Raw genomic sequence first — 15,142 nt, 5'->3', positions numbered from 1 at the left:
CAGCTCCAAGCCCTCTAGCACATAGCTACCTGCCCAGCCACATCAACTGGGTCTCAAAAAGCACCCAACAAGCTCGGCCTACTGCTCCTCCAGAAGATGGCTGGCTTGGATGTTTGTTTATTTTCACTCATCATATTTCTTCTGAACTTTTTTTTCACAGTTTTTTGGTGAAAATCTCTTCATCCTCAAGAGTCAGCCTGGTCCCGGGCCCGGCGGCATGGCCTAGCGGCTAAAGTCCTTGCCTTGAAAGCCCCGGGATCCCATATGGGCGCCGGTTCTAATCCCGGCAGCTCCACTTCCCATCCAGCTCCCTGCTTGTGGCCTGGGAAAGCAGTCGAGGATGGCCCAAAGCCTTGGGTTCCTGCACCCGTGTGGGAGACCTGGAGGAGGTTCCAGGTTCCTGGCTTTGGATCGGCACAGCACCGACCGTTGCGGCTCACTTGGGGAGTGAATCATCGGATGGAGGATCTTCCTCTCTATCTCTCCTCCTCTCTCTATATCCGCCTTTCCAATAAAAATAAATTAATCTTTAAAAAAAACACCAATAATAATACTAATACTAATTCCAAACTACCAAAACTAAATCACTAGATTGCCTGGGTTGGACTCTCAGCTCCAATTCCTGATTCCAGCTTCATGCTGCTCCAGACTTTAGGAGACAACAGCAATGGCTCAAGATTACTAGTTCCTAACATCTGCTTGAGAGAACTGGATTCGTCCTTGGTTACCAACTTTCGCTCCCCATCCATGGCAGACGTTAGGAAAATGAACCACAAAATGAGAAGTTTCTCTATTTCTCTTCATTAAATAAAGCTCTATTGCTTCTGTATCCTTTCAAGACTTGGGGAAAGCTGGGCCCGGCGGCGTGGCCTAGCGGCTAAAGTCCTCACCTTGAAAGCCCCGGGATCCCATATGGCAGCCGGTTCTAATCCCGGCAGCTCTACTTCCGATCCAGCTCCCTGCTTGTGGCCTGGGTAAGCAGTCGAGGATGGCCCAAAGCCTTGGGACCCTGCACCTGTGTGGGAGACCCAGAAGAGGTTCCTGGTTCCCGGCTTCAGATCGGCACGCACCGGCCGTTGCAGCTCACTTGGGGAGTGAATCATCAGAGGGAAGATCTTCCTCTCTGTCTCTTCTCCTCTCTGTATATCTGACTTTGTAATAAAGTAAATAAATCTTTTAAAAAAAAAGACTTGGGGAAAGCTGTATTAGGAAATATATAGCTAAAAAGCAAAGAGTTAAAGAAAAGATATAAAACAAAACAACTGAATAGTAATTCAGACTGAGGGAAATAAAATGTAATAGTTATCTTTAAAATAAGATAGTCTGCTTAAAATGGGAAAAAATACAAAATGAATAACATACATACACTGACTTTCAAAATGGGTTGTTTACCATTTATAGTTAATATATTTGATACTAATACAGAAGTAAGGTCACTAGTGAAATGAGAGCCGCTGTGTCCTTTAGTCTTTAAGTCCCCTGTACCAACAGTCAAGAAATGCATCAATCACAACTAAGTCCGGGAAGACAAAAAAGAGCACACATCACATATCACATATTAGTATATAGTTACATTCTTGATAAATTTAACGGGCTCATTAGCACAGAATCCATTCAAAATTCTAACATATTTCCATGTTTATATACACTTATTATTTTTAGATATTTTACTGTAATTCACAAACTGAATGCATAATCTTCTCATTGCCATCTTCATTTCTTTATTCCTAAACGTATAGATGACTGGATTCAGGAAAGGAGTGATAACTGCATCAAAGATGGCAAGGAATTTATCCAGATGTGTTGTGGGAAATGGCCACATGTAGAAGAAGATCAACGGCCCAAAAAACAAAACCACCACAGTGATGTGGGCTGACAAAGTGGCGAGGGCCTTGGATAAACCACCCAAGGATTTTTTCTGAACAGTCACCAAGATAAAAACATAAGAAATGATCAGCATTAAGAAGGAAGCCACAGAAATAAATCCACTGTTGGCTGTAACCATGAATCCCAACTTGTCAGTCTCTACGCATGCAAGTTTAATAAATCGAGGAAGGTCACAAAAAAAGCTGTCCAGTTCATTAGGGCCACAGAAAGGCAAATCTACCACAAAAGCCAACTGAGTCACTGAGTGAATCAGGCCAATGAGCCAGGCGGCAACTAAAAACAAAGTGCACCTGCGGGGGCTCATTATGGTCACATAGTGCAGAGGCTTACAGATGGCAGCGTAGCGGTCAAAAGCCATGGCTATGAGCAGCACCATTTCAGTGCCCCCGACAGCATGAATAAAAAAGATCTGAACTATACAGCCCCCAAAAGAAATGGCTTTGCGCCTCCTGAAGATGTCATAAATCATCTTGGGAGCTGTGGAGGAGCTAAATACTACATCAATGATGGAAAGGTTGGACAACAGGAAGTACATGGGAGACTGCAGATGCGTGTCAAAAGTCACAGTTAGCACAATGAGAAGATTTCCCATCAGACTTGCCACATAGAACACAGAGGAAAAGAGAAAGAGGAGAAGCTGGATCTCCCAGGAGTCAGAGAGTCCCAGAAACACAAACACAGACACCATTGAGTGGTTGGCATCACCCATGGCCTCTGTCAGCAGTGAGCACTCTCAGCGACCTGAGAAGGAAGAATTACGAAAAACTAAGTCAGGACAGGTGGTATGGATATTGACAAAATCACAGGAAATTTAAAAGTTGTCAGGAAATTAGGCTAATCTTTAGAGACAATTTTTATTTTAAAGCAATTCATGTGCTTCTGTTTATGTATCTGACAGTCAAAAGTCTAACAAAAAGAAAATAATCTTTTCACGTTTTGGATATGTAGTTCTGTTGTATTTTTTAGTATTATTTTACAATCATATCTCAATTATGACAGTAAGCTTCAGGTATATTTTTATAAAGTATGTGAAATCCTTAAATGATAGTGAGTTTCATAATTTAGACATTCCTCAACATACTCATTCTGTCAAGTTCTTCCAAGTATCTGTGTGTTATTTTAAGGCCTTAAGAGATAAATTTATTTTAAAAGGGCAAGAAACAGAGGAATAAAGGATGACAGAGATGGCATTCACCACAGGAAGTAGAGAAAAGTGGCATAATCATGGGTGCTGTGGAGAAGATTCTGAGTAAGGAGTCAGGAAAACATGAGACAGCAAGCAAAAGAGGTGACAGAATGAGAATGAAGAGTCCTAAATCTCAAGTAAAATAAACAAAGGGGAATATCAGAGCATTTAGAAATGGCCCCATCTGCATGTACATGAGCTCTTCTACCTCCTTCACAACTAAGTAAATGCATACCAAAATAGAAAAATACCAGGGGCTTATAGTTGAATTTAAATTAGATTTACTGTACATTATAAAAGTCTTGGAAAGAGGTAAAGAGAGTTTGGATTATTTTTGGAAATTTTTTTCATCATAGAAATGTATCCACTAGTCTGTTCTTGAGAAAGGAAGAAAGATCTCAGGACACTATTCAGAATGTAGAAGAGATGGAAAGAATGAGCACTGGCGCTGCCTGCTCCCAAAAAGGTAGGTCTTAGCACTATCAATGCAGGAAGACCCAAAGAGGGCTGTTGATTGTCATGACCAAAAGAAAGCTTTTCTAGGAATGTCCAGTACCTTTATCTTAGAGTTGGAGAAATAAAGGTCCAGAGAGAGGGAAAGACTCCTGTAAGCTAAAGAAACCATGCCGCAACCTCAGGAGATGTGTTTGGGCCTGGTTCATCAGTTCAGATGATTTCCATTAAACCATGCTGCTTTTACTGCAGAGCTCCCATGGCTGTGCCCTGGGTGTGGCTGCGGAAATCATCATATACATCATATACATCAAATCATCATATACCAAAGCTAGACAATAACGAAGAAAGAATTTTGTACCTGAAGAGATTATTATTATTGCTCTCCACACATATCAAAGCATCACACTGTGTCCCATGAATTTGCACATTGCATCAATTTTATTGCATCAATTTAAAATTTTGTAAAGAAAGCCTAAAGAAATCAAAGCTAATTTCTTTACTATTGTCCAAAACTCTTCCCATTTAGCTCTGATGGGACTCGGTTCTTCCACCCCTACTTGATTCTTTGCCTGGCCATCAACACATACCTGTACAAATACCATTACAATAACATCTGCAACATGGGACAAGAGATTATAGTTGAGTCTATGCATCCTGTTGTTTCCCACGTTTTAGTTACTGGCTAATTTATTGCAATTTTCCTGTTTGAAAACTGTTGATTTTCTTCCTCTGGTTAAATTCTCCCTCTCATTGCTCTGGGTATTTCCACTTGAAGTTCCATTCATCATTCAAGATAGCTTTCATCCATCTAATTTTCTTGAACCAGTGTTGAGATTGTCATGCAGTTAGAGAACCACGAAACAGAACTCTGTTCCTTGAGATGTTATTGGCACTCGATCTTTTTTTAAAATCATATGTAATACCATAGAGGAAAAGGTAGATAATTAACAGCACTAAAAAGTTACTTTGCTGCTGAGTAGTCCTGGGATTACTGCCATGAATTCATTTGGCCAAGGGAATTGTTTCTTAGGACCACAGAAATTTGGTCACCACAATCAAAGCAGAAAGACAATAACGGACATTTGAGGGGAGGAAGAAGAAAGATTTGGGGTGAAACCACGTCTTCTTTTTTTTCTTTTTACCTACTTATTTTTCTGATTTATGAAGGAAGAAACCCCATAAAAATGAAAACATACATTTTCCAGAAAGTGAAAATAAACTTAAAATGTTCACAGAAGGAAAACATAGAAAGACAAAGATAGAAAAAGAAGCCCTACTGTGCCAGCTGCCATGTGATCCATGTCTCCTAAGAAAGAATAACTAAGTTGGAGGGAATTGGAGATGCACAGCTGTCCAGGCGACAGTTACCTCATTCTTTATAACGTGTATGATAAAGATAAACCAGTTCTTACAAGAGCAGCACAAAGGATGAACTCGAAACACTAGCAGAAATGAGACAAGGCAAGTCACGAACAATTGAGTCAGTGAAAGGGTTATTGATAAATTCTATGTAGAGTATTTTTTATCAGTTCACTATTGCTGTATAACAAAACAGCTTAACTCAATAATATTTTACATACTCATAAATCTACAATGTGAACTAAGTTCAGTTGGACAGTCCCAAATGGAGGTGATTATATTCAGTGAAATAAGACAGTCCTGGAAGGACAAATACCATATGTGCTTTCTGATATAAGGCAAACTCCATGCAAAATACAAAGCAAATAGGTATTTAGGTCTACACATACATAAATATTTTCTCATAGACTATATAATGCAGTCTAGCACACAGGGAAATGAAAATATTATTTAACATAACTACCACATCTTGGTGACACTAAGAAAAACAGTGGGTAAATGACATTTAAAGTGTTCAACAAAGTAGCAATATTGAAAGAAGAATGCTGTTTAAGTGTGATGTTTTAGTAAGTGACATAAATAAAAGCCAAGGATATGAGAGGAATGGTAATAATAAATTTATTCAGTTATCAAACAATCTAGACTTAGTTCTAGGAAGTTCTTTTTAGGTTTCAGACAAAGAAAGAACTTGGAAACAACAAATAATCACACGAAACTGATGTCCACTTAGAAAGTAATCACCTCTGATGTCTCTTCTGCTATCACTGAATTCATATATAGAAAGGCAATGGAAACCCAGCCTCCCCACCCTTATCAGTGACCCACACGGGGGTTCATACCTCTCAACTGTGTGGAAAATATTAAACATAAAATTTTAAATATAAAATAATTAAAATTTAAAGTTCATGGAAAGATGGAATTAAAAAGATGATGCAAAGGGCCAGTGTGGTAGCATGTAGGCTAATCCTCCACCTGTGGCACTGGCATCCCACTTGGGTGTCAGTTTGTGTCCTGGCTGCTGCTCAACTTCCCATCCAGCTCTCTGATGCTTATGGCCTGGGAAAACAGCAGAGGATGGCTCAAATCCTTGGGCCACTGCACCCATGTGAGAGACCCAGAAGAAACTCCTGACTCCCAGACTCGGGCCAGTCTAGCTCTGACTCTCATGACCATTTGGGAAGTGAGAAGAACAGATGGAAGACTTTGGCCTGTCTCTCTGTAACTTTGACTTCCAACTAAAATAAAACTTTTTTAAAAATTAATAATATGGGTTTAAAAAAAAGAAATCTACCAGTTTAATCAGTTAGTGGAAGACTCAAGGATCCAAATCAACAAGTCAGTATAAATATTTTGTTTCTGAGTCAAAAATAAGGAAACCAGTTTCTTAATTACATGATATTTCAATATATTTTTCCTTTAAAACTCAAAGAGTGTAAGAAGCAAGCACACACTAAAGGCAGAGCAAAAATTCAAACTAGTTATGTATGATGGCATTTTAGTAAAAGGTTTGAGGACAAGACCTTAATCAATCTAAAATAAGGAAAATGAGACTGGCAGTGAGTCTAGCTAGTGTGGTCCACTCTCAAGTGCCTGAGTCAGCACCCAGCTCCAGGTTTTGAATTCAGCTTTCTGCTGATGCGAGTTCTAGGAGGCCATGGTGACCACTCATTTACTGGGTTCCCGCCATTCATGTGGAAAATCCAGAGTGAGTTCCAGCTTCTGACTTCAGCTATTGCAAGCACACAAAATAAACCCAGGTAATTGAAGGGACCACTAGCTCTCTCTCATTCTCTCTCTCTTAATCTCTCTCTCTCTCTTGCACACATAAATATTCAAATTTTATACAACCAAAACAGGGAAAATGTAACGCTGAAAAGAAATGACACGCTGATTTTCAGAACTAAATCGTTTAATATTTTCTCCATTTGGCACCTTTAGAGGCAGGAGACTATTAAAAGTGGTAAACTGGGTTAATATTAGAAATCGAAGGTTGAAACATAGTACATAGGAATTATAAGGAGCATGAACAGAAAGCACTTGTTAGCTTATTTTTTTTTGAAAGGTAAAAATACTGCACAGTTATCATAAACATTCAAGACTTTATGTTAAACATCTCCCATCACGGATTCTGAAATACAGAGGGGTCCAATGTTCATTCTTTTTATCCTTGTTGATTGGGATACTTGAGATGCACAATAGCATGGTAGATGCCTAAATATAGCCTAAGACACAAAACTAACAGAGATCTACAATTTTGGTGACTTTCAAATTTTCACTGAATGTCAATCCACACTTTCGTTTAGCTTTAGATTGTTTAGGACAACTTTCTGTAATGCACAAGCTGATGGCAAAGTTTCTTCATTGCTGATTTCATCTCCATGTTTCTCAAAGTATAGATAACTGGATTCAGAAAAGGAGTGAGAACTGCATCAAAGATAGCGAGAAATTTGTCCAGGTGTGATGAGGGAAAGGGCCAGGTGTAGAAAAAGATCAACGGCCCAAAGAATAAAACCACCACAGTGACATGAGCTGACAAAGTAGAGAGAGCCTTGGACAAACCACCTGAGGAGTGTTTTCGAACAGTAACCAGAATGAAGACATAAGAAATAATTAATATGCAGAAGGATCCCACAGAGATGAGTCCACTGTTGGCTGTGACCATGAACTCCAATCTATTGGTCTCTGTGCAAGCAAGTTTGATGAGCTGAGGGAGATCACAGTAAAAACTGTCCAATATATTTGGGCCACAAAAGGGTAAATCCACAACAAAAGCCAGCTGGGCCACTGAGTGGATGAGGCCAAGGGTCCAGGCAGCAATCAAAATGAAAATGCACATTCTTGGACTCATGATAGTCAAGTAGTGCAGAGGCTTACATATGGCTACATACCTGTCAAAGGCCATGGCTATCAGCAGCACCATTTCTGTGCCCCCAATAGCATGAATGAAGAAGATCTGAGTTATACAACCCCCAAAAGAGATCACTTTGTGCTCTCTGAAAAGATCATAGATCATTTTGGGGGCTGCAATAGAACAAATCCCCAGATCAAGAAGGGAGAGGTTGGCCAGCAGGAAGTACATGGGAGAGTGCAAGTTAGAGTCAGAGGCCACAGAGAACACAATGAGGAGGTTGCCCATCAGACTCGCCATGTAGAACACACAGGAAAAGAGGAAAAGAAGAACTTGAATCTCCCATGAATTAGAGAGTCCCAAGAACACAAATTCAGATACTGTTGAGTGGTTGGCTCTGTCCATTGGCTGTGTGAGCATTAACTAACTCTAACATGACCTGAAAAAGAAAATAAACAGAAAACCCAAGCCTTGAGTGAATCCCTACCTGCATGAGTTTCAAACTGTGAAGAAAAAAAGGGGTGTGTGTGTGTGTGTGTGTGTGTGTGTGTATGACCTTATATCACAAATCCAAGCCTCCTCTACTTAACCTCTAAATTGTCCTTCAGGAAACAGGCCATAATTTATAACTACAAAACACTTCTTCTAATTCCCCAGACTAGCTAAAGAGAAATGCTACACCAGATCAAGGGCCATGAGAGAGATAGGAATTCCTGAAATAATATCAAGATTGTTTTCTCTCTCACAGCTTGTTGCTCCTGCCCAAGGAGTTCCCTAAACATCCCTATCACTCCCTCATTATTATACATTCAGGTTTAGTTTTCTGTTACTATACTCTGATCAAACCGTATCAATGGCTTTTTTCTGATAAGAAGAGAAGAGAATATGGAAATCCTGTCCACTTTTGCAGCCCGTCAGGCAAAGAAGTGGCCATAAAGCTGAGCGTATGGCAGAGTTAGGAGAGATTTATGTTGCAGAAACTTACCATGGTTAAAGTTAATGCAAATTAACAAATAAAATTCCATGTGATTGATACCAATGAAATATTATATTATTATATTAACTTTTCATGGCTTGTAGGTCATAACTTTATTCCTGAAATCAGAAGGAGGAAATTCAAATCTTCCCTGAGTTCATGAAAGCTTAAGTTTTCTCTCCTACCCACTCCATTCTTGACACTTTTCTTGAATTCAGTTTAATCATTTTTTAAATAGACTGAAGCAGATGATGTTAACTGATCCTTCCAGGTCCAACACTTCTATTATCCTATAAGACAAGGCTATTCCAGTATGTAATGAAGTTCACAATCATGATGATACCCTCTGCACTGGATTACAACCATCTTCACAACCTTGTCCCTTGTTTGGATGGTTGTCAATCTCATAACCCATAGAAACCCTTCTCTTCATTTCCATCTCCCTCTTCCATATTCATTTTACAACTCAATGTATTACTATAAGCTTGTTGAATCGTTTATTTTGGCCTTTACCAGACGATGTGTAATCAGTCAGGAAACATTTACTAGATGCCTACACAGCAGACTGTGGACTTACTGAGGTATTAAAGCATTCACAACCCTTATGGATTTTAGATTGTAGTCCATACAAAAGATGTAAATAATGAAAGATGCACCACCTAAAAATGTTGAAATGTTGAATTAAACAGTAGAGCATTAGATTCTGAAGCAAAAGAAATATCCATAAACATGATGCCATGCAGTAGTAGTTGAGAGCTACCATCAGAGCTGATGCAGCAATTTAATAGTTGGATCTAATTCAATTCAATCTACAGCTTCATGTCAGAGCTTAAAGAACTACTGAAATACTCAGGAAATATCTACAAGTTTGGAGCAGTAGTTGATGAGCTATCAATGAAAATATTGATAGCCAAAATAAAACAGAGTGGCTATCTGTGTAAGAAACCACAATTACTCCTTTACATACACTATCTTCACTGATATCTATGAAGTTTCTATTTTTGACTTGTTTTTACATTTAGTCAAAATGGAAATCAACAGAGAGGGGAAACAAATAGCAAAAGTAAATGACAGAACTGACACTGGTGGTCTGGTCTGTCTCTTACCCAGTCTGTAGAAAATACTTGGCTCTTTTCTCCCGACTTTCCAATTGTGTTACACACTTCAGTTTCTCACTGGGTGCCTCAGCATCCTCGGGACATCTAAGTGAGAGAAGAGAAAGCAGCTTTGTCTTCAAGTATTCACATGTACCTGGGCTTCTTAACATACTCTAAATACATCTGTAATTCATCTGGCTTTCTAAGTAAACATGGTAGGAAAAGACAAATCCATGAGATACCTGCAGCTCAAAGCACCCCAGTTGGGTTCCCAGACATCCATTGTCTTGATCCACATGAAATCCTCAGTTCTCACCATTCTAATGAACAGAAAAGACAAAGATGCTCTGTCTTCATGTCAAGAATGAAGTAAAGGCCAGTCCCAAAGCAAGACAGACTCTATCCCCACCCACAGGACCACCTCTTAACTACTGTAATTCCCTATGTTGGATCTTAATCTTGAATAGTAATGAGGTTTGTTTGTTTGTTTGTTTCTTAAAGAAAGGAAATCTCAGTTCTCCATTTTAAGTCCTATTCCTTTCCATTTGTATTGGTTCTTTCTCATTAAGCTCAACCGAGCTGCTTCAAAGGAACGTTCAATTGATTCCTTTTGGCAGCCATACTGTTGACACATTCATCTGTTCAACACTGGCGCTTGGAGACTTCAACATTGTACAACAATATCCCTAAGCTGTTTCTGTATTTGCAATCAACTCACTCCAATGCCAAAGCTGTGAGTAGACTTGATTATATCCACCCTTCCTCCAAGTGTGATTACTAATAATTCAAGCACAAACAAGCATAAAAGTGCTGTTATGGTGAGAGTTAGAGCTAACTGGCACACAGGGGAATGCTGACCAAATGATTCCTCAGAGAAATACAATATCAATATGATTTAATTCATTGGGGAAATTGCCATCCAGAATCCTAGGAAGCCAACAGAAGAAGCTAAAACTGCATCACAAAAGATAAGGAGAACAAAAAGGTATGAATGTAAAATACATAGATCATAGTAATAACTAGAACTGAAGCCTAAAACAGAATCCATGCCTTCTTTCCAAGCACCCACAGAAACTATTTATGTGACTATACATTGTACCACAGGAAATTACACAAAGTTGGAAGTAGTATAGATGATGCACTCTAACAAAAATCTAAGCAAACTTCAATAATAAAGCCCCCCAAAATTAGAAACCTGAAGAAATTATATAATCATAGGTATTATGTTAGACAATGTATATTATACATATTAAATAATTCCATATATTAAAATGCCAAAAATTCAAAGAATTTTATGAAAATTGAAGAAACTTGGGCCACTGTTATGGTGTAGCAGGTAAGGCTGCAACTTGTGATGATGGCATCCCATAGAGTTGCCAGTTCAAGTCTCAGTTGCTCCGTTTCTGATCCAGCTCTCCACTAATGTGCCTGGAAAAGCAGAAGACCAAGTTCTCACCTACATGGGAGACCCAGAAGAAACTCTGGGCTCCTGGCCTCAGCCAAGCTCCAGCCATTGTAGCCATTTGAGGAGTAAACCAGCAGATGAAAGATCTCTCTCCATATGTCTCCTCCTCTCTCTACAAATCTGCCCTTCAAATAAAATCTCCAAAAAAATGTAATAATATGATTAAGTGTTTAATAATAGAAAGATATCTGCATTGTATCAATATGGTTGAAAAACAAGATATAAAGCCATATTAACATATAATTATATTTCATAACATAGGATTTATACACAGAAAAAAGGCATTTATACAAAATTGTAAAATCTGCTTTTAATTTGGAAATTTTAGCAGTGATGATCCTTTATGAAGGAATTTTTGGTAACTTTCATGTTTTGTATCATTCTCTTACATATTATGATGATGATCTGCCTATATGTATAGAAATACATCAAAACTTTATTGTATGCATTATTTATGCTTAATATGTTTTCTATATTAATCACATATGTTGGGCACTTCAATAAATCTGGAGGAAAACGTATCTGTTGAAACATAATGTTCGATCTTTGGTCTGACTGGCTCTCAAGACAGTGAGATTCTAACTACACTGATCTAAACTCCATCCTCCTAACAAGGACAGTACAGGCAGACATTTGGCCAGTTAAGATGACACATTCCATGTCAGAATGTCTGCTTCTGATCCCAGCTTCTTGCAGACACACAACGTGGATGATTCCAGCTTCTTGCAGACACACAACGTGGAAGGCAGAATGTGATGGTTCAAGTACTTGGCTCCCTGCCACCCATGTGGGAGACCAGGATTGATTTCCAGCCTCCTAACTTTAGCCTTGTAGGACCCTGACTATTAGAGACATTTGCAAATAAACTGTTAAATAAAAGCTATCTCGGGCCCGGCAGCATGGTCTAGCGGCTAAAGTCCTCGCTTCAACGCCCCGGGATCCCATATGGGCACCGGTTCTAATTCCAGCAGCTCCACTTCCCATCCAGCTCCCTGCTTGTGGCCTGGGAAAGCAGTGGAGGATGGCCCAATGCATTGGGACCCTGCACCCGCGTGGGAGACCCGGAGGAGGTTCCTGGTTCCTGGCTTCAGAGTGGCACAGCACCGGCCCATTGCGGCTCACTTGGGGAGTGAATCATCGGATGGAAGATCTTCCTCTCTGTCTCTCCTCTCTGTATATCTGACTTTGTAATAAAATAAATAAATCTTTTAAAAAAACAAATAAATAAATAAAAGCTATCTCTTATCTCTCCCTTTCTCTCCCTGCTACCCTCGTTTATCTATTACTGGCTTTCAAGTATTAACAAAAATAAATAAGTGAATTTTTATTACATTTTATTAATATAAATAGAACAGATATAAAGAAGTTCATGAATACAATTTTAAGAATAACTATACTTCCTTTCCTCCCTTACTCCTCTTTCTCCCCCCCGACCTCTAACTTTTGACATAATATGTATGTAAGTTACTTTATAGTCAAAGGCTTAATGGTCACTAAATAAAAAAGTCCAACAACCAAAAAGTGAAAGACCACTGTTCATCAGGATTATACACAATGGTCACAAACATTCACCAAATCCAAAGACAAGACAACATTAACCACAAGTAAGAGAAAACATGATATTTGTCTTTAGGGGTCAGGCTTATTTCACTAATAATGATCTCAAACTGCATACTTTCATGACTGAAGTCCAGATTTCAATCTTTTCTATGGTTGAGTTATATTCCTTTATCCAGGAATCAGCTGATGGACATCAAGATTGTTTCAATGTCCTGACCATTGAATTACTGTTAACATGGGAATACCGGTAACTCTCTCAAATGCTAATTCCACTTACTTTGAGTATATTCCTGGGAATGGGATAGCTGGTCATACAGAAGATCTGTTTTCAGTTTTCAAGGAATCTGCATACCATCTTCCACTTGGTTATAGTAGCAGTTAATATTCCCACCCCAGTGTGTTAGCACAGCTTTTCTCTACATTTCCCTGGCATTTACTATCCTTTCAGATTGAGATGACAGTCATTCTAACTGGGGAGAGGTGATAGCCATTCTAAGGTAAATGAATTATTAAATGGGAGATGTCTGTCTCTTCTCCCTATCCCTCTCTCCCATTCCATTTATCTATCTCTGCCTCTAAAATACATAAATAAAAAGTAAAAATTTTAGAAGAAACAAACAGCTGAAACGCTCTCAAGTTTCTTGGGAGATAAAGCACTAAAGTCAAAGTCAAAAAAAATTCCTATTTCCAAATACTCATTGGAAAAGGCAGGTTTACTCTCTCCTGTGGCTCTGAAGATTTGTAGATTCAAACTGAAGGTTGAAAATGTTATTAGATTATCAAATCCTTTTTCTCCCAGGATGTTGGTTTCCTTCAAACCACAGCTGTAAAATGAAGATAAGTGTATGGATTCTGGGATGATGCTATTAATGGCATGATGTCTACCCATGGCATTGCTGGCACTAAGTCAGCTCAAGCTCAGCCCAAAGGGGTGATTTTCACAAACTTTCCTCCAGATTTCTGCATTCCCAATGCACTCAACAGCAGCAAGCCTCCCTTCAGACCTCACAAGGGTGCCACATCCCAACAATCAGTCAAATGAAGTTCATATTCCTGTCTTCTCAAGCCCCATCCAGGAATCTAAAGTACTTTGGGTTATGCTATGCTATGATAGGTACCAGAACTATTAGCTTTTGAAGAACATCATTCATGCTAGAAACATCCAATTTTGGTACTTATGAGTTTACATGTTTCACCAAAAACATGATCTATATAAGTAGTAATGCAAACATCAAGATTTCACCAATCCTATGCAAGAAATATGGAGAAGGGAAAGTCCAGTCTTGTATGCGGGGCAGTTTCTGAGGACAGTCGTATCGTGAGATTCACATTAAGGAAAGGCATTATGAGACAGAATCTGGAGGGAAGAGAAGAATCAATGCCCAGATACCAATTAGGAGGTGAAGAATAAGAGAGTAGAGTCTAAGAACAGGGTGCTGAAGGGGAAAGGAAGAGGAAAACACACAAAATATCGAAGACTAGATAGTCTTCCAAGCAAGATAAACTGCTACTTGTAGTGCCCTTACCACAGTGCAGGTTAGGATCCCAACTTCCCTGCTACCAATACAACTTCCTGCTATGCATGCCAGGAAGCCTCACATGATGGCTCAAGTACTTGGGGCCCTGCCACCCATGTGTGAGATACACATAAAGTTCTAAGTTTTAGGGATGGCCATGGTGGCATTTCAAGTTAAACTGTCACCTGTGATGGGTACCAGCTCAAGTCCTGGCTCCTCCATTTCCAATCCACCTCCCTGCTGATGCACCTGAGAAAGCAACAGAACATGACCTATTTATTTGGGCTCGAACATGAAAGATCCAGACAGAGTTCCTGGCTCCTGGCTCCTGGCTCCTGGCTCCTGGCTCCTGGCTCCTGGCTCCTGGCGTTGGCTTGGCCCAGCCCTGGCTGTTCAAGAATAAATCAGTGGATGCAGATTCTCTTCTCTCTCAGTCTTTCAAGTAGATGAAAAACAAGCAATATTTTTAAAAACCGAGGGCGGGAGGAGCATACTAAATGAGATTCTGGTAGTTGATAACAGAATCTAAATATCTTTCAGGGTTCTAACTTGAAAAGTTTCAACAGCGTCAATGCTCTAAGGAAGAAATGTAGAAAAATATATTTCTAAGGGAAAACAACAAGTTTATAAGACCAATGTTCTGTCACAGTAGAATAACCCACCTCCTGTGACAGCAACATGCAGGTCTGAGTCACTGCTCCTCTCTCCAGCAGGTGATGACTGAAGTACTGGGCCACCACCACCCATGCTGGAGGCCAGGGAGGAATTCCCAATTCCTGGCTTCAGCCTGA

General features: G+C 39.5%; 2 protein-coding genes across 4 annotated transcripts in view; both read right to left on the bottom strand.

The window, feature by feature from the left end:
- Positions 1-1,639: 1,639 nt before the first annotated feature.
- LOC101534435 (olfactory receptor 4F6-like) lies at positions 1,640-2,622 on the bottom strand. The gene has a single exon (XM_004578447.3). It carries the CDS (start codon positions 2,594-2,596, stop codon positions 1,640-1,642), a length of 957 nt encoding a protein of 318 aa, XP_004578504.2. The 5' UTR covers positions 2,597-2,622.
- Positions 2,623-7,141: 4,519 nt separating this feature from the next.
- LOC131480555 (olfactory receptor 4F15-like) overlaps positions 7,142-15,142 on the bottom strand; it is a 67,627-nt gene continuing 59,626 nt past the window's right edge. For 2 of the 3 annotated variants that reach the window (XM_058666127.1, XM_058666125.1), the window contains exons 2-3: positions 9,819-9,914; positions 7,142-8,175 (exon numbers count right to left, since the gene is read on the bottom strand). In XM_058666127.1, coding sequence (XP_058522110.1) covers positions 7,203-8,156 — 954 coding nt within the window. In that variant the 5' untranslated portion in view covers positions 8,157-8,175; positions 9,819-9,914 and the 3' untranslated portion in view covers positions 7,142-7,202. Of the gene's footprint in view, positions 8,176-9,818; positions 9,915-11,120; positions 11,238-15,142 lie in introns of all 3 variants that reach the window. The other variant, XM_058666126.1, reaches the window with a different exon arrangement.

This window comes from Ochotona princeps, chromosome 6, assembly GCF_030435755.1.
Source record: "Ochotona princeps isolate mOchPri1 chromosome 6, mOchPri1.hap1, whole genome shotgun sequence".
In the NCBI taxonomy this organism is placed as follows: domain Eukaryota; kingdom Metazoa; phylum Chordata; class Mammalia; order Lagomorpha; family Ochotonidae; genus Ochotona; species Ochotona princeps.
Note: the sequence above shows the minus strand (reverse complement) of the source record. Positions and strands in the feature narration are given on the sequence as shown.

Coding starts and splice junctions, on each gene's coding strand:
- LOC101534435 (XM_004578447.3), bottom strand. CDS start 2,596: ATGGGTGATGCCAACCACTCAATGGTGTCTGTGTTTGTGTTTCTGGGA.